This window comes from Balaenoptera musculus, chromosome 3 (genome assembly GCF_009873245.2).
Source record: "Balaenoptera musculus isolate JJ_BM4_2016_0621 chromosome 3, mBalMus1.pri.v3, whole genome shotgun sequence".
In the NCBI taxonomy this organism is placed as follows: domain Eukaryota; kingdom Metazoa; phylum Chordata; class Mammalia; order Artiodactyla; family Balaenopteridae; genus Balaenoptera; species Balaenoptera musculus.
Window position 1 is genome coordinate 150,530,931 of NC_045787.1, and position 18,256 is coordinate 150,549,186.

General features: G+C 45.7%; 2 protein-coding genes across 4 annotated transcripts in view; one reads left to right on the top strand and one right to left on the bottom strand.

Moving 5' to 3' along the window:
• The window catches only part of NSD1 (nuclear receptor binding SET domain protein 1), a 134,764-nt gene extending 124,530 nt beyond the window's left edge, over window positions 1-10,234 (top strand). Inside the window, 4 exon segments of the mRNA XM_036847310.1 lie at window positions 554-695; window positions 5,047-5,153; window positions 6,984-7,188; window positions 8,317-10,234. Of these exon segments, the coding sequence (XP_036703205.1) occupies window positions 554-695; window positions 5,047-5,153; window positions 6,984-7,188; window positions 8,317-9,947 (2,085 nt within the window). The 3' untranslated portion in view covers window positions 9,948-10,234.
• Window positions 10,235-10,384: 150 nt separating this feature from the next.
• On the bottom strand, window positions 10,385-18,223 carry RAB24 (RAB24, member RAS oncogene family). 3 transcript variants are annotated; one of them, XR_005019283.1, is made up of 9 exons: window positions 17,704-18,220; window positions 17,552-17,620; window positions 17,264-17,342; window positions 17,087-17,154; window positions 16,897-16,996; window positions 16,619-16,669; window positions 16,419-16,481; window positions 16,049-16,301; window positions 10,385-13,288 (listed from the first exon to the last, which is right to left on the bottom strand). XR_005019283.1 is itself a non-coding variant. In XM_036846850.1 (8 exons), exons 1-8 carry the CDS (start codon window positions 17,818-17,820, stop codon window positions 13,212-13,214), a joined length of 624 nt encoding a protein of 207 aa, XP_036702745.1. In that variant the 5' UTR covers window positions 17,821-18,223; the 3' UTR covers window positions 10,385-13,211. The 3 variants fall into 3 exon arrangements, 2 of the variants coding, with proteins under 2 accessions (XP_036702745.1, XP_036702746.1); XM_036846850.1 differs by lacking the exon at window positions 16,049-16,301 and having other exon boundaries at window positions 17,704-18,223; XM_036846851.1 differs by lacking the exon at window positions 10,385-13,288 and having other exon boundaries at window positions 15,936-16,301.
• Window positions 18,224-18,256: the final 33 nt, after the last annotated feature.

The following is an 18,256-nucleotide window of genomic DNA, read 5'->3' on the forward strand; positions in this document are numbered from 1 at the left end:
ATTCCTCTTTGTACCTGAGTATTACGTTCTGCTAGGTTCCTCTCCCCCACCCCCCTTTAACTTTTATAATAGACCTTTCTTGGTGTGAAACTTTGTATTTACCGAGTTGTACTTTTATGGATTGTGAGATTCTCACCTCAAGATACTCTGATCTTTGTTCAGGATGGGGTCTTGATGTCATTATTAAAATCTTAGGTGATTTCTGATGTGTAGCCAGGGTTCAGGACTACCTGATTAAGAGAATGGAACAAGCTACTACTTCTAGGACGGTGGTCCTCAAACTTTAGCATATATCATAATCACCTAGTGGGCTTAACACAGATTGCTGGGCCTCAGAGTTTCTGCTTTAGTATATCTGGAGTGCAACCCAAGAACTTGCATTTCTAACGGATTCCGAGTTGGTGATACTAGTGCTGGTCAAGGGACTACACTCTGAGACCACCCCTCTGGATGAATCAAACTTTACAAATAGAAACTCCAGCTTATTTATTATTACTCTAATTTTAATCAATAATAGTAGAGGTCTGCTGAACAGCATCTCTTGGAATTCTAGGATCGTATTATTGATGCTGGTCCCAAAGGAAACTATGCTCGATTCATGAATCATTGCTGCCAGCCCAACTGTGAAACACAGAAGTGGTCTGTGAATGGAGATACCCGTGTTGGCCTTTTTGCCTTGAGTGACATTAAAGCAGGTAAGAATCATTTAAGGATTCTGGAGCTAGGAATGGGATTTCAGTTTTTATTATCTAAAAATCCCATATGTTCTATAATCCAAAATGAGGTTGCAAACTCCCAAGGATACATAAAAGACTTTCCAGGTGGTACTTGGCATGTACCAGGTATTTTTTTTGTGGTGGTGGTATGGTAAAATACACGTTACATAAAATTTACCATTTTAGCCATTTTTAAGTGTACGGTTCAGTGGCATGAAGTCCATTCACATTGTTTTGCAACGATCACCACCATCTATCTCCAGAACTTTTTTATCTTCTCCAACTGAAGATACCCATTAACCAATAACTCCCTCATTTCCCCCCTCCCCAAGCCCCGGGCAACCACCATTTTATCTTCTGTCTCTGTGATTTTTTTAGCTACTCTAGGAATCTCATGGAAGTGCAGTCATACAATATTTGTTTTGTTGTGGCTAGCTCATTTTTACTTAGCATGATGTCTTCAAGGTTTGGGCATGGATGTTTGGTTTTTGTTTGTTTGTTTGTTTTTTTCTGGCCGTGCCACACGGCTTGTGGAATCTTAGTTCCCCGACCAGGGATTGAACCAGGGGCCACCACAGTGAAAGCACCGAGTCCTAACCACTGGACCACCAGGGAATTCCCTGGATCGTTTTAAAGGAATAAATTTCCAGACCTTTTCCATAGCTTTTATATGAACTCCTTAAAAATTGGTCTGCCTTAGGACTTCCCTGGTGGCACAGTGGTTAAGAATCCGCCTGCCAATGCAGGGAACACGGGTTCGATCCCTGGTCCGGGAAGATCCCACATGCCGTGGAGCAACTAAGCCCATGTGTCACAACTACTGAACCCGCGTGCCACAACTACTGAAGCCCGCATGCCTAGAGCCTGTGCTCCGCCACAAGAGAAGCCACCACAATGAGAAGCCCGTGCACCGCAACGAAGAGTAGCCCCCGCTCGCCGCAACTAGAGGAAGCCCGTGCACAGCAATGAAGACCCAACGCAGCCAGAAATAAATAAATAAAATAAATAAATTTATTTTTTAAAAAAACTGGTCTGCCTTAGAAAGTGTCAACAGTCCAGGTCTCCTTTTACAGTTGCCCTTCATCCACTGTATAAACCAAATATCCACCTCTTACCTATCTGAATTTTATGGTTTATGAGCCCAAGGCTAAGAAAAACAAAAACCCTCACCTCTTGGGTCTCAAAGAACTGGACATTTGGAGAATGCACAGCTATGTTGTGGCATGCCTGGATGCCTGTTATGTCTCTGAGAATTCAGAGTGTAGAAGTGAGGTAGTTGTAATCAGCACGATATTAAGATGTTTATTTGAATTGAAAGTAAACCTGATAGGGCTAAGAGGTTTGAAAGTAAAGTTATATGATGGATATTTTCCATCAATTAAAGGAGCTTAAAATTTAGTGTCAAGGTTTTGATGAAAAAATTGTAAGCATATCGTATATACATATACATATGACACCCTCTAAATTGCATGATTTTTAAAAATATTTAGACTTGTATAAGTTTGAATGTATAAGGACGTATAATATAATTTTTCAAAATAAGTTTTGCAGGAATACTAGCAAAGCATTTTCATATCACTCTCCTAACTCAAAATGAGATCAGACTGGCCTGGGTAGTTTGTAATTGACAGTAGCGTAGTCCAATGACTTTCAAAGCAGAAATCCCATATGAGCATTTTGCTTTGCCCAGTCAGTGTCATTTACCTCAGGAAACACTAATCAAGATAAAGTAATTAAAGAGCAATTTTGTCAGCTTTTTGTCTGTTGCCTTTTCTTTTTTCAATCTGTGGATAACACCCAACACCCCCCCCCCCCCCCCCGGCAATATATCTATTTCTCTATCATTTAAATATACTGCTGCCCAGGAGTCTTTTAGGCTCTTTAGAATTTTAAAGGCTCTGACAGTTTTCATATTTTAAAAATTGAGCCACTGGTTCCTTTTTCCTGTTTTGCATTGCTTCACATAAAGTGTTTAATGATGAAAGTAACAATGCTTGAGCATCACTGTGCACTGTACTCTGTTGGACTAAATGATAGTGATTTTTAAAATCAGTAACTTGTATCAAGTTTTTGGAATGGATGGCTTCAGAGTAAATCGGGTAGATTTCTGCTTTGTAACAGGAATTATCAAGTGAGTGCTGTAAGAGCTACCATTTATCCAATGCCAGACACTGTTCCAAGCATATTGTCTCATTTAATCCTTACAAAAGTGCTGTAAAGTATTTGGTAGCATATCTATGTTACTTGGATTCTTGGATCTGATATAGCTCTCATTCTTTTCTCCATTTTTCTCTCTAACCACACTGGGGGAGGGAGGGGCAGTGTTCCTCTGTATTAATTACTCAAATGTTAGCCATGTGACTTCAGTTCTTATCTCTGTCCTGACTGCTTTTAGTACCACACTTCTACTTTGAAGTTTAGTCTGTGTCCATGGGGATGGCCTCTTCTACCATGTCTAGCCACAAATTTCTCTTCTCCCATATTCATTCAGCTCAGGTAGAATGGTGTGGGAATTGATAGACCTTATTCCTGTCCTCCCAGTCTGCAAGGGTGGGATGGGGGAATTGAGACAGAATGTGCTCATTGCCATGCAGAGTGCCCATAGGAGCTTCAGCCTTGCGAATGGAATCAGAACTTTCAGCTTGCTCTCCTCCTTACACATCCAACCTCATGGGCTCTTCACATACCTGTTACTTTCTGTCTTCAATGTGTCATACTCACTCCTTGTTTATCTCTTCTCCAGTGCCATTTGCCATCCCCCCAGATTGCAGATTATTGTATTTTAGACTGTTTTCTGGAACGGCTTTCCTGTATGCATACTGATACCTTTCTGATTATCCCCTTGTGTGGTTCAGCAAGTTATGCCAAGTGTCTTGCTATCTTGTGGTTGAGTTGCATTGTAAGCACATTAAATATATGAAAATTCAGCTATATGCTCATAAATTTTTAAATAAGATTAGTGTGAATAGAATTACCCATCATTCAGTCTAGTAAGTTCACAGTGGGGAGGGGAGATGTGACCCTGCTGTTACCTTGGTCAGTCTTGGTTCCTACAGGCTCCTCACAATGTGAGCCTCTTACCAGGCCACAAGTGATTCTAGCATTTGTACCATATGGACTCCTAAATATAAGCCAGCTGCTTTATAATTTGCTCAACCAAATTAAAAAATAATTATGTTTCCAATATTAGATGAAAAACTATATATTAATTAGTCTCACTGATAGAAGATTTGTCATTCTGCAAAGGGAAATCTTCCTAAGTTTTGACAATTTTGACTGAACAATTATCACTTTGTACATTAACGGTAAGCCATTACCCCCACCCAGAGATAACCTCTTTGTATGTTTGTATAAAATTCTTCTATTTGTTAGGCTTTCCCTAACACGCTTTGAGTTTGAATGTGTGATTTATTTGCTCTCAGTTTTGATGAAATGCACTTGTGACAGAAAGGGGACTTTTTATACCTTAAATTTGTACATCTCCTATTAAAGTTTACAAATTTCTGCTATGTACATTATGTCATTCTCAGTAAGTTCGTGAGATTGTTATCTGCATTTAACAAATGGACTCTTGGGCTCAAATCAGCCAGCTAGATTGTGGTGTAACTTGGGATGTATAGCCAGGGCTTAGGTCTTGTGGTCTAGAGTTCTCTGGTATTATTCTGTATTGACATGTCTGTCTCCCTTGAGTGCTGCCTGGTAAGATGTACTCACCTTGGCACAGATGACAGGTTTCCTTCATACTTGCTTTCCCAGTGCCTGGCACATCAGTGCACAATAAATTGCTGTTTGTCTGTTTTTGGTAATGAATTAATATATTTTGAATCTGAATGGTTAGAAAAAAATAAAAAACAATTTGGGATTAACACATCTATAGTAAAAGTTACTTTAAATATTACTTGTTGGGACTTCCCTGGCGGTCCAGTGGTTAAGACTTCGCCTTCCAGTGCAGGGGGTGCAGGTTCGATCCCTGGTCAGGGAGCTAAGATCCCACATGCCTCGCAGCCAGGAAACCAAAAAGTAAAACAGAAGCAATATTGTAACAAATTCAATAAAGACTTTAAAAGTGGTCCACATCAAAAAAAATCTTTAAAAAAATTACTTGTGAAGTCATATACGTTTTTCTGTTACTAAGTTATATTAGCTCATTAATAATGTTATAGGATTAGGATTTATTAGTATGTTAATAATATAGTGCGATTAGAGTTAAATCCTTTTAATCCTCTTTTAAAAATTAATCTGTTCTCTTGGAAGTCTGCCTTTTGTGATTAATACAGAAATAATGTAATTAAAGCCATAGATATTAATATTTTCATGGTCTTTTATTCAGGCACTGAACTTACCTTCAACTACAACCTAGAATGTCTTGGGAATGGAAAGACTGTTTGCAAATGTGGAGCTCCGAACTGCAGTGGCTTTTTGGGTGTAAGGCCAAAGGTACCTTTTAAACGTTTGCATCAGGGATAGTGGTGTGGTCCTCCCTCCCTAACCTGTGGCAGGACTGAGTCTTCATTTTAAGAAGATGTCTTTTTGAAATAATGACATTGAATAGTTGTCAGTAGGGACACTGGCAATTTAACTAAGCATTCTGCTGATCAGTTTGGTACACTAGAGAGGGTCTTTGGATATTGTTGAAGTGTTTTGAACAATCTGACTTCTAATTAGTGATACCTTTCTAGCTAAAAAAGCTGTAAAATAGGAATCTGTAAAGTAGGTTACTTCCCATGTCCTTTATTGGTCTTAGTTGATCTTACTCACATTTCCTAAGAAAGAGTCTCAGTCTCTGTCTCTGTGTCTCTTTTTGCCTTTTTAAAGATATCAAAGAATCTGATATTGAATTTAAGATTCTAAACGTAGTATAAGACTGTAGATAAACATAGGACTTTTTTTTTTTTTTTAAGGACCCTTAATCTTAACCATGTACCATGTAACAGTATAAACTTTGTTGTATCTTACTTCCTGGTTTTTTTATGTGTACTTTAACTGAATTATAGTTCTATAACTGTTAAGAATTGTTTATAATTCTTAAATATTATACAACATTTTTTCCTTGCTGTTACATAATTTTCACAACCATCATTTTTAGTGACTGTTTAAATTTTTATATAATGGATGAACCATAATAGATGAACATCTGGATGCTTCCAGATTTCTCTATTGTAAGTAACAGCATGCTGAAAATTGAAGTTTAATTTTGATGCAAAGTAGACTACACAGTGACTCCAATTGGGTATTTCCCATTATGCTTGTTTGATTGTGAAGTCAACATTAAGAACTGAAAAATGCAAATTAGCATGGAAACCACTAGCTAAAGAGGGTAATCATTTTGAGCTATAATAAATGAAGAACACCCAGTGATTATTCTTTTATCTATTAAATAAGAAAATTTATATTGGATTTTGTATTTTGTTTAGTTAGTTGGTTAAATAGTCTTGTTCCTTAAGATGTGCAGTTGACTTAGTCCCTATAAATTAAAACAGTAACAGAGTTTAATGGTGTTAGGTGCACTAGGGATGTCAGTTTCTGTATCTTTAGGGTCTTTGTAGCATTTCACACATGAATCAGTGAAAGGGAAATTCAGGAGCAGAAGTTTAGAAATGGGAGGAGATCACTGTGGGCTGGCAATAAATTGGATTGGTCCTGGATGTTCCTAGGCCGAGATAAATAATGCGATGAAAACCATGCATTTTGGTGACCAAGTGTGGTCTGCAGGGAGCACAGAGTAGACCTGCGGGCTGCACCAGGGTCTGTCTTGGGGAGTGGTGGACATGAACCTAAACTGACTTAGGTAAAGATGCATAGCTTGTCAAGGGCAAGGGCCACAAATTAGTTTTCTGTGTCTTCCTAACACATGGCTCATACTAAGATACTAAGTGCTCAGTGAAGGTTTGTTCAATAAGTTAAGAAATGTGTGTGACACACACACCCAGAGAATTCTTCCTTAGTTTTGAAATTAGACAAATATAAGAATAAAAATAAAACTTATTGTTAAAGGATGACCTTTAATACCAGTCTTGTGTGTCAACAAAAAGCAGCACATTTCTCTCTTACTTCGCTCAAGTGGTAGGAGTAGTTGATACCAGATAAAATTCGTGCTACCATTTATTGGGTACCTATGATATGCCCAGTGCTTCTCCTGTATTTTCTCTTAACTTCACAATAGTCTATGAGGACTGTGTCTTTCCAGAGGAGAGTCTAAAGCTCAGAGAGGATAGTTAACCTGGTCAAGATCATACAACTAATGTGTCGACAATATTTGACCTCTAGAATCAACCCATTGCCACAGAGGAAAAGTCAAAGAAATTCAAGAAGAAGCAACAGGGGAAGCGCAGGACCCAGGGTGAAATCACAAAGGAGCGAGAGGATGAGTGTTTCAGCTGTGGGGATGCTGGCCAGCTCGTCTCCTGTAAGAAGCCAGGCTGCCCCAAAGTTTACCATGCAGACTGTCTCAATCTAACCAAGCGACCAGCAGGTTGGTGCCAAAATCCATTTAGAGCTCTCCTTGTTCTCTGCCAGAATTCTCAGAGCCCTTTGGTCTTCCCATGCATAGTGTTGAGAGGTGTCAAAATAAATGACAACAAAGGCTTAGAATCCTAGGTTATAGAGAAGGGAACAGAAACTCACTCGCTCTGTCAAGCATTTTATGTTATTTTATCCTCCCAGCAACCCATAAAGAAGGGTGGGAGTGAGAGGAGTTTGTCCCCAGATTAGCTTTCCTTCAATATGTGGTTGCCAGGGTAATGAAATAATAGAAACTAAGGTAGTGTAGGGGCAAGGCCATAACACTGACCTCAGTGCCAGGAAATGGATGGAAATGGGGAATTGTTTCAGAAGCAATTACTCAGGGCCGTAGCTGGCACAGGTTGTGATAGAACTGATCTTGCCTATGAGCCAGGAGTGAGCTCTAGCATAGTTTACTTGGAAAGAGCTGGGACGGAACACTGTCCATGGCAGAGATTCGGGTATCATGAAATGAGGGGAAAAGAGAGCAGCTTGGGTTGGCTTTGGGTCTTTCCTGCTGATTCTGTGTGGACAACACAGGTAAAGTTTGTGCTAGTTTCCAGACTTAACATTGAGCAAAGGTAAATCTGCTTCCATTTTTCACCTTTGTGTATCTGCTCCCTGTTCCTAGTAATAACCAAATAAGCAGTTTAATTGGCTGAGATTTTCCCCATAGAGTTGAATATTTAAAGGCTGTACAGCACAAATGGAGTTTGTAAAAATATGAAAGTAATATCTTCACATTCCATCTAAGGGGAGCTTTGGGTTTTGTTTTATTGTTGTTGTTGCTTTTCTCCTTGTTGGAAATAGTTGTAGAAATCAGGGTTTACTCCTGCTTGGGTTTTTTTTGTTGTTGTTTTTTACTCCTGCTTGGGTTTTAATTGATATTCAGTTACTACTTGATACTTGGCTGTTATTTTTACGCATTTTGCAGAAAGTAAAGCTGAGATCCCGGGAGAGGGGAGGTGGGCAAGTGGCATGAGCTCTCTGCAGAAGGCAGCAGTTTGAAATCACTCCTTTGACTTAGTTCCAGAGCCATGACCCATCTCATATGCATGTCTTGTTTTCCTAAGCCTTTGTTTCACACCTGTGTTTTCAGGGAAGTGGGAGTGTCCTTGGCATCAGTGTGACATCTGCGGAAAGGAAGCAGCCTCCTTCTGTGAGATGTGTCCCAGCTCCTTTTGTAAGCAGCATCGGGAAGGGATGCTCTTTATCTCCAAACTGGATGGGCGTCTGTCTTGTACTGAGCATGACCCCTGTGGGCCCAACCCTCTGGAACCTGGGGAGATCCGTGAGTATGTACCTCCTACAGTACCGCTGCCTCCAGGCCCAAGCACTCACCTGGCAGAGCAATCATCAGGAGTAGCTGCTCAGGGGCCCAAGATGTCGGACAAGCCATCTGCTGACACCAACCAGACGCTGTCGCTGTCCAAAAAAGCTCTGGCAGGGACTTGTCAGAGGCCACCGCTGCCTGAAAGGCCTCCTGATAGAACTGACTCCAGGCCCCAGCCTGTAGATAGGGTCAGGGACCTTGCTGGGTCAGGGACCAAATCCCAATCCTTGGTATCCAGCCAGAAGCCATTGGACAGGCCACCTGCAATGGCAGGACCAAGACCCCAACTATCTGACAGACCCTCTCCAGTGACCGGCCCAAGCTCCTCACCCTCAGTCAGGTCACAACCACTGGAAAGACCTCTGGGGACAGCTGACCCAAGGCTGGATAAATCCATAGGTGCTGCCAGCCCAAGGCCCCAGTCACTGGAGAAAACCCCTGTCCCTACTGGCCTGAGACTTCCACAGCCAGACAAACTGCTAGTCACCAGCAGTCCCAAACCCCAGACTGCAGACAGGCCCCCCGACAAATCCCATGCCTCTTTGTCCCAGAGACTCCCACCTCCTGACAAAGTACTGTCAGCTGTGGTCCAGACCCTGGTAGCTAAAGAAAAAGCACTGAGGCCTGTGGACCAGAATACTCAGTCAAAAAATAGAGCTGCTTTGGTGATGGATCTCATAGACCTAACTCCTCGCCAGAAGGAACGGGCAGCTTCTCCCCATGAGATCACACCACAGGTTGATGAGAAGATGCCAGTGTTGGAGTCGAGTTCGTGGCCTGCCAGCAAAGGTCTGGGACAGATGTCACGAGCCATTGAGAGAGGCATTGTGTCAGATCCTGTCCTTCAGCCACCGGGCAAAGCAGCGGCCCCTTCAGAGCACTCCTGGCAAGCTGTTAAATCACTCACCCAGGCCAGACTTCTTTCTCAGCCCCCTGCCAAGGCTTTTTTGTATGAGCCAGCAACTCAGGCCTCAGGAAGAGCACCTGCAGGGGCTGAGCAGACCCCAGGGCCTCCCAGCCAAGCACCAGGCCTGGTGAAGCAGGTGAAGCAGATGGCCGGAGGCCAGCAACTACCTGGACTTGCTGCCAAGAGTGGGCAGTCCTTCAGGCCTCTTGGGAAGGCCCCATCCTCCCTCTCCACTGAAGAGAAGAAGTTGGCAACCACAGAGCAGAGTCCCTGGGCCTTGGGCAAGGCCTCACCAGGGCCAGGGCTCTGGCCCATGGTGGCTGGACAGACACTGGCACAGTCTTGCTGGTCCTCTGGGAGCACACAGACATTGGCACAGACTTGCTGGTCTCTTGGAAGAGGGCAAGACCCTAAATCAGAGCAAAATACCCTTCCAGCTCTTAACCAGGCTCCTTCCAGTCACAAGTGTGCAGAGTCAGAACAGAAATAATACCGGTAAATGCCACATGACCAGACCAGCTGCCCCCAGGGTTCTTGGGGAAGGGAAAAATCTTCTTTTTCCCTCTTAAAAAACAGACCCCCAACACTTTGCCACTGTTATTCTCTCCTTATATCCCAACATTCAGAACTCTTGCGACGTTAGCCAGTGGGGGCTTGTGGTTGTGTGAACCATGTATGGAAATCCAACTGGGCCCCAGCCAAGGAGACAGACAGACTCGGGTCTCTTTCCCCCAACCTTTACTCATGGTGAACTTGAAATAAAAAGTCCACTCTGGAGTCAAGCATGGGATTCAATTCCGCTGGTCAGGTTGAAGGTAGAGGGGCTCTCAAAGCTATTTCTCTAGCCCTACCAAGCCCCACTGAGGGTACCTGATGAACCCTTGGGAGGAACTGATACCCATTCAAATCGGTGGTGATTTCTTAAACATTCATGTGTGCTAGGCCTGGTGCTAGTCACTGGCAGGAGATACAGAGATAAGTAAGACCTGATCCCTGTGAGCCTAACATGCTTGCCTGGGTTCCCAGGTTATTTTTAAAGAACCTTTGACCAGGAAATAACAGGATGTTTGAGGGGCCCTGGGACTCCGGGCTCATTTTGTCATGTCCTTTGTGGCCCCGGAAGTGGTTGTTTTGAGTGTCTCCTGGTCAGGTGTGCCTGTGTGTATGTGCATGTGTGCACACTCATGCGGAGGTCTCCTCTATAGGCAGGTAGAGCCTGTTGGCTGGGCAGCCTCTGCTGCTGCTGTCTGGGCTCTGGAGAGTCTAAAGATCTGTCCTTGGTGGAGCAGTTGGTTGGGGGGCTGGGCTCTGTGAGGACACAGCTTTCCCTCAGTGTAAGAAAGCAATTGGCAAGCTTACCTTTCTTTTCTACAGATTTTCCTCCTTTTACATCAACCCACCCCATGCCTGTCCCCCAAACACTCAGGTGCTTTCAGATTTCAGAGTCTCGGGCAGTAGACCTAGGGAATCTCTGGCAAGCTCTGGGCTAGATCCACCACCAGCTCAGGGAGAGTGCCAGATCCTGGCAAGAAATTACTTCTCTCCTGATCCTTTGCCCTCCTACCTGAATGGAGGGAGTCTTCTTCACTAGTGGATTCTACCACCCTCTCCCTGAGAAATGCTGTGCTCTGTATTGAGAGCACCTGCCTGCTGACTTAGCTCAAAGGCAAGCCAGAACCCTTCCCCATGACTGGCAAGATGTGGCGTTTAGAGCAATGTCCAGTCCAAGAGATGACTCCTCATAACTGCTGATTATCTGTTACTGCTGCCCTGAGCTGGGGCCCAAGGGCTGGGAAATCTGTTGGTGCTACCCTGCCCTACCATTCACCCAGCTCACTGACTGCCAACAGGAAGTGCTGTTTGGCCAGTTCCTTCTCATTCACCTACCCCCTCTTTGTCCCTAGACCAAACATGTTTACCTCTCTGCTTTGCCAACTTAGCCAGCAGCTTTAGCCAACAGGCCATCTCCTGGCCCCAAGGTCTCCTGGCCATTTCTGTCTCAGTTATGGCTTTTACACCCTCAACAGGATTCTGTATTTTGTCCCAATTTCCTCCTCCTGAGTTTCTATTGAGGTTACTCCCATACTTCTAAGGAGGGAACAACTGTTGTTATAGAAGCATTTGCGCTTTATATAAAGATTTAAAAAAGAATTTGCTTTTATTTCCCAAAGTCTGTCTCTGGGGTTGAGACATTTGAACTCAGGCAGAGGCATGAGGCTGGGCAGGGCTGCCCTGAGATTAGGGGCCTATTCTTGCATCTCACTTAGACCTCGGACTCTCCTCTGTAAATTCCACCTGCCTAGTTCTCCTGTCATCCTGTCTCTCTTCCCACATCATCAGAGAGGAAAAGCTCTTTGTTTTAGAGGAAGAGAAAACAAAGCATCTTATTTTCTTTTAAAAAAATTTTAAACCATGGAAAAGATATTTTTAAAGAAATCCACCCAGAACATTAAAGTTCATTATATTAAGTATTTATCATGTGTGAGAATAATAAGTATATAACTGCAGCTAGTAGGTCCCTTTCCCTAATCTCTTAGGTTGTATGAGTAGGATTTGCTTGGTGCCAGTCCTGTGCCCTCTTTTTCTCCTGTCATCTGTAGTTGTGATCAGAAAAAGATATCCGCACTGCGCTGTCAGAATCTCTTTCCACTGTGTTGTGTGTTAAATTACCGTAGCTCTTTGTTTCATGAAATAAACTGTGAATTTTGTTGGGGGGGGGGGGATGTGCAGGCTATGTAAAATTTTTAAGTGGAGAAGTTAGATCCTGAAGGAGCTTCTCTGATGTAGGCTTTGGTAGGTAATTGACTTGACAGCCACTCTAGATATGTCTCACAGGACAGGAAGGAGTGAGGGAAAGGTGGGCCACTTTGTGGTTTTGTTTCAGTTTTTTCCATTCTCCCTATTCACTGGAAAGCTTCCTTCCAGACCTGCGTAGGAAACAGCTTCTGAAGCTGTTTATTTATTAAATGGATGAACAGCCAGCCGGGCTTTCATGAGGGCCATTTTAAGACTCTCTTAGGTTGATTGGAAATTAGATGTTCAACTCTCAGGCCCACTGATAGCATTTGATACTAGATTGTTAACATCATGAAAGCAGTCACTATACAATTAGAAGCAGAGTCGGAAGGACTTTTGGGAAGTGAGACTCTTGCATGACCCATTGGGGTAGGTGACCTTGCCATCCTTTGGGGATTCTCCTGGAACCTATACTGAGACCTTTTCTCCAGGGGGTGTGACTTGGCAGTTAAAAGGAAATCTTTACTCTTAGAAACTCCTGATCTTTGTGTAGGATGGTATTTTGGCATTTGGCCAAGTGCTTGTAAATCAGGATCTCAATAGAGCGTCTGCCTCTAAGCCAGTTCCCCAGGAAGCCTTTCTGAGGGGGAAGCCATAGCTTCCATAGGTAGTTAGAGAACTAACACCTGTCCTAGCCCTGTTAAGTCAGAAAAAATTATGGAAAGTGTTGAAATTTGAATTCAAAGCCTCATTTGCTTCTCTACTGGAGCAAACCCATTCTAATAGCAAAATAGTTGTCATTGCTACAAAAACATCCAAGTTTTTAAATGTCTGCTTCCCCCTGAAGTTACTGAGTTTGAAGTGATTTAAATCACCGTGTTGATCCTCTTCTGAACAACTACCAAATCTACATCTTTAGCATTGATGAAAATAATTATTTTATTCTTTACATCCTCCACCCCACACTACAGTCAGGGCATGAAGTGCATCAGCGATCCTTTTCCAGGCTTGGCAGCGTCTACTCACAGGAGCTGGACTCCCAGGTTGCCTTGTGAGAACAGTGGCAGGAAGGAAGTCTGGTCCTGGCAGCTTCCCCTGTGGAGAAGAATCAGGAGAGCACTAAATGTGGATGGATTTTTTTTTTTTTTTTTTTTTCCGTCAGCTCCTATAAAGCGGGTTTTCTCCTAAGGCTTTTTGGGGGGACATTGTCATCCTCTTGGGGTCTGTCAGGAGGTCAGAGTAGCCCAGTGTCCTCACTTCTCTGAGATCATGGCAGGAAAGGAGCTGCCACAAGCCCCTTTTCCTGCTGAATAATGCTTGGGCTGTTCCATGTGTTAGACATTCCAGATCATTAGAGCTGGGTAGCTGCTGCACGAGACTTTCCTTGGCTGTGGACAGTTAGCTCTCAGCTGAGCTTCCTAGAGTTAGTGCAGCAGGGCCAGAGGTTGCTGTAGTATAAATTGAAAAAAAGAATAGGTAATTGCTTTGTACACACAACAAAAAATGCAATGATGGTGCTAATTTCCTGGTATAAGTAAGCACTGCCAAGGGTTGAGGGACTGGTGACTTGAGAAACCCAGATTCCTGTTTGGGAAGAAGAGATGTTATGTAGTTTCCTTGAGGCTTTATTAGAGGAGGGGAAGGTAGAGCCTTGGTGAATCTTGCACCTGACCCTGAAATAGTCCAGTGCAGTCCAGAGGTGGAAGAGATGCTGTTTCCAGATGAGGGTGGCCATTGAGTTTCTCAGGGCTGGTGTCACCTTGTCCAGAGCCTCTGTCCACACTGCCTGAACAGGTTGGTAGAGAGCTCCAAGTGTGGGGTCTCCCTCAGCTACCTTCTGCCCCTCTCTACCTCTTCCACTCTCATGGGAGCACCTCTATTGCTTATGAAGATTAAGGGTAATATTTCTTAAGGAAGTGGAAAGAGTTTATTTTAATTAGAAATCCACAGCCTGGGGAGAAATGTTTCCTATCAACATAAGCAAAAATAGCACGTTAAACTCATATGGTCCCTTTTCTAGAGCTACTTTCCCATGACTCTCAAAACATCAGGCTGTTGAGGGCTTCAGGTGTAACACCCTGGAAATCGAGCAAAGCTTTTTGGACAGGAGGTGAGCCTAGGGAGTTAGGAGCAGAAATGAGTGGTTCTGGTGCTTTGGACTTCCAGGGTAGGGGCAGAGAACAGGTGGTCTCTAGGTCTGAGGTGGGTGCTGCCTGTGTGTGCATGTAGGTGAGAGTGTTGAAGACGGGCGAGTGCAGCACACAGGAGCTCATGGAAGAGCAGATAAGTCTTGGCAAAAAAACAAGCTGACAATAGAGATCTATCTTTATATTTTTAAGAAAGGGGCAGAGGGGGTGTCAGCTGAGGTCCATCACTTTTTTGCCCCCCTTCACCCCAATAGATTGTCAGTGATAAGTGGAACTCTTAGTGAAAAAGAGGGGAGCCCTGTGCTAGGAGTCCCCATAAACATGTACTGTAATTCTTTGTATATAGAAAAAAATTACTGTAAAGTAAAGTTTAACTTTACTCTTATGGCCCTTGCCCTGTGTTTTGTTTTGTTGTCCGTGGGGAGACATAGCCTAACAGGAGGGAGGATGGGTTTGGGGTGAGAGCAGAAGCCAGCCCCTGAGGTAGTTCCCAGGGACACGGAACTGAGCCCTTCCTGCAAGCACCTCATGGGAGTGGTGTGGGTTTCCTCCCAGTAGCCACAGCTGTCGGAATGTCTTTCTGCTGCTTTTGGGAGTGGCTGGCATCAGTTTCAGTCCCTACACAGGAAGCCTCCATCACCCACGAAGGAAGGGTATTTTGAGGTTTTTAAAAAGGAAGTGGAACCAAAGCACTTTCTGAGTGTGAGTCTAGACATCTTGGCCAAGTTTTTAGTTTTTTAGAGCAGCTGCTGGGCACTGCAGGACTCGGCCTAGGCCTAAAATGGTAAAGTGAGGCAAAGGGGCTGAGCATCCCATAACAGAAAAGGCTGCCATATGCTTCCTTTTGGTTGAAGGGTTGGTCCTGTCTGCAGTAACGTCTGATTCTTCAGAAATATCTGGACGTCCGAGGCCCAAAAATACACTTTCAGGAAACCCTGGGAATCTGCTTCCCTTCTGACTTAGTCCTGAACTTCTGCCCCAGGGAAGAGTGTGGGAAGACAAGCATTTAGTCCTACAGTTACTTTTCACTCATGATCTTCATAGTCCTGAACTGGGTAGTGGTCACTTCATTTTACAGATGAGAAACACAGGCCAAGTTTAAGTCCCTTTTCTGAGTAGCTGAGTTGGATCCCAATCTGGATCCATAAAACCTTTCTAAGTCTTGCAGAACCTATGATTTTTCTACTGTTAAGCCACATTATAGGGTGTTGCTAGGAAGCTTAGGATCTGAGCCACAGGCATGACTCGGACTTAGACATGACAGAGGTGCAGTAGAGCCAGCGAGTCTGAGGTAGAAGTGCTTGACCCTTTGATCTCTGGATACTACTTCAGTGCCTTCCTTGCTCTTCTTAGCACCAAGAAGGAAGTGTGAGCTTTGCACTGCCCCAACCCCAGCTTCTCGCCCTATCTTTGACGCCACTAAAGAATAGGAAAGGGCCCTTCTGCTTCTCCATTATCTCAGCTGCAACCCTGGGGTGAAGTCACTTGGTTTCCAAAGAGCTAAGAGGAGCCTTGATATAGGAAGCGAGGGCAGCCAGGTGGCCCCAGAAAGTACTAGGTATCTTGACACCCAATCCACACAGCAGGGAAAGGGGTTGAGTGTGATTCACAGTGCATTGATTTTATTTACAAATCAGAAGCCACTTAAATAATCTGTAGACACAAGTGCTGTCCAGGGCAGAAGCCTGGGGTCCAAATCAGCCCTTACCCTCCTTGTGCCCATCAGTCAGCCCAAATGCTGCCTCCGTTCCATGGGCCAGCACAGGCAGGTGCCACCTCTGCTGCCACGGGGACCCGGGGTAGCTCAGACGTGTGATCACCCAAGCCCAGACAAAAGCTAGGTCCAGCCTCTCTGGGGGAATTCCTTTAATTCCCCCAGGCCAGGTGAGTGGTGACTCAGTGATGACAACAGCTGTAGAAGTAGGGGTTTGCCTTCTGGCCCAGGTCCACGCCCTTGTCCTCTGTCAGAGAGAGAGGTGGCAGCTCAGCATCATTCTATTGAGGGATCAGGTAACATGAAGGGGGCCAGATGCTGTGGGCCTAGAGGAAGTCTCCACAGGAGCTAGGGAAGGACACACCTGTCATCACCTGGAAGGCGGCCACACTGACGTAATCCTCTGCTACTTTCTGGAAGAGCTCATCTGGCAGGAAAAAGGGTGATAGGTGAGGATCAAATGCCAGTGGCCCTGGGATCACCCAGTAACCAGCCCTCTAGGCTTTTCTCTGTCTCCCTTGTTGCCCTTGTGTGTTCTGCCGTGAGGCCCAGGACAGCACTCACCCACACTCTGGCCTGTCTTGCTGGAAGTTTCAAAGAGCTGAGCTTTGATATCTGTAAAGAGAAGTGTCTAAAGCCTCATACCTGAGAATTAGGTGGACACAGACAAAAGGGAAGGCTACCAGTACAGGGAATCTTCTGAACCCCACAGATTCAGGGAGGCCAGAGAAAGTCTTCCCATGGGGGATCTTGCCATGGTAGCCAAGGCAGTCCCTATTTTCTGTGACCCACCCAAGTAGCCACTTCCCTCCCCCAGCCCCAGGGAGCTAAGGAGCAGCTACTGTCGGCATAGTCCTGGACGTCGTGGAAGTCCACACGTCGGCGCCGCCTGTCCTCCTCCAGCAGGTCACTCTTGGTGCCACACAAGTAGATCTTACAGCCCTGGAGCAGAAGACAAGGTGAGGGTCACCCCCCTCGGGCCACCAGATCCCCAGCCCCTGTCTCGTCTTTTGGTGAGGTCAGGCCACCTACCTCCTCTAGGTTGCGCAGTTCCTTCACCCAGAACTTTGCCCGTTCAAAGCTGCTGCTGTCTGTCAGGTCTTGGTGTGGGACACGCAGGAAACACAACCAAGGGTCAGAAGCTGTTCTGTAAGGCCAGCCTGGCACCCTCCCCTTCTTGTTTGAGAAACAGGCCAAAACCATCCTTACCATAGCAGACGATGGCAGCCTTGGCGCCCCGATAGTAGATTCGGCTCATGGCCTCATAGCGCTCAGAGCCTGCTGTGTCCTGAAGGGCAGGGGGAGGCTCAGCCCTGGCCTGAGTTGCTGAGCTACTCCCCAAAACTGCAAACTAATACCACGTTCTCCAGACCCCGTTTTTAAATTGTGGTCTAGAGAATAGAAATGGCCTCTATGAGGCTACAAGTCAGCCAGTAATAGGCAGGACCTACGCCTCCTCAGGAATGGGTTTTCCCAGGACTTGCCCAGAGAACTTACCCAAATACCCAAAGTCACCGTCCGGTCTCCGACGGACATCACCTTGGCCACGAAGGCGGCCCCAATGGTCTGCAACCAAGGGGAAGCAGTCAGGGCCTCGGATGCGGGTTAGCCCCCTCCCACCCGTGCTGGGCCGCGCCGGGCGCACTCACGTTCTGATAGGGCCCCACCAGGAAGCGATCGTGCACGTATCGCTCCACCAGGCTCGTTTTGCCCACGTACTCCTTGCCCAGCATCACCACCTTGACGTCCACACGCTGCCCGCTCATGCTCCCGGGGCTGCCTCACCCGCGTCAGGGTCCTGAGCGGGGGCGGGAGGCAAACCGGATCTCCACTCCGGCAGGCAGCGCCCAAGCCTCAGTCCCCGACCCCAGGAGCTAACCTAAGGCTCCAGACGCCGCGACGAGCTTGAGCTACAGCAACGCCTCCGTCCGCCCCCGCTCTTCGGCCCCGGGTGCTGATCCTCCTTCTGAGAGCCCAGGACCCGGGGCGGCCTGGGAGCGTGCGGGGAAGCGCACTCAACGCCGGCGTCCGGCTCGCTCGCTCGTTCCGCTACTCGCTCGCCCGCCCGGCTTAGGGGCCGCTCCGGCACGGTTTCTCCACAGAGCCTGGGAGGGGTCCCTCCAACCTGGCTCCGGCCCGGAGCACCGCGACTCCCGCGGTGGGGAGGAGGTAGAGGCCGGGGAGGCGGGGCCGCCCGGTCAT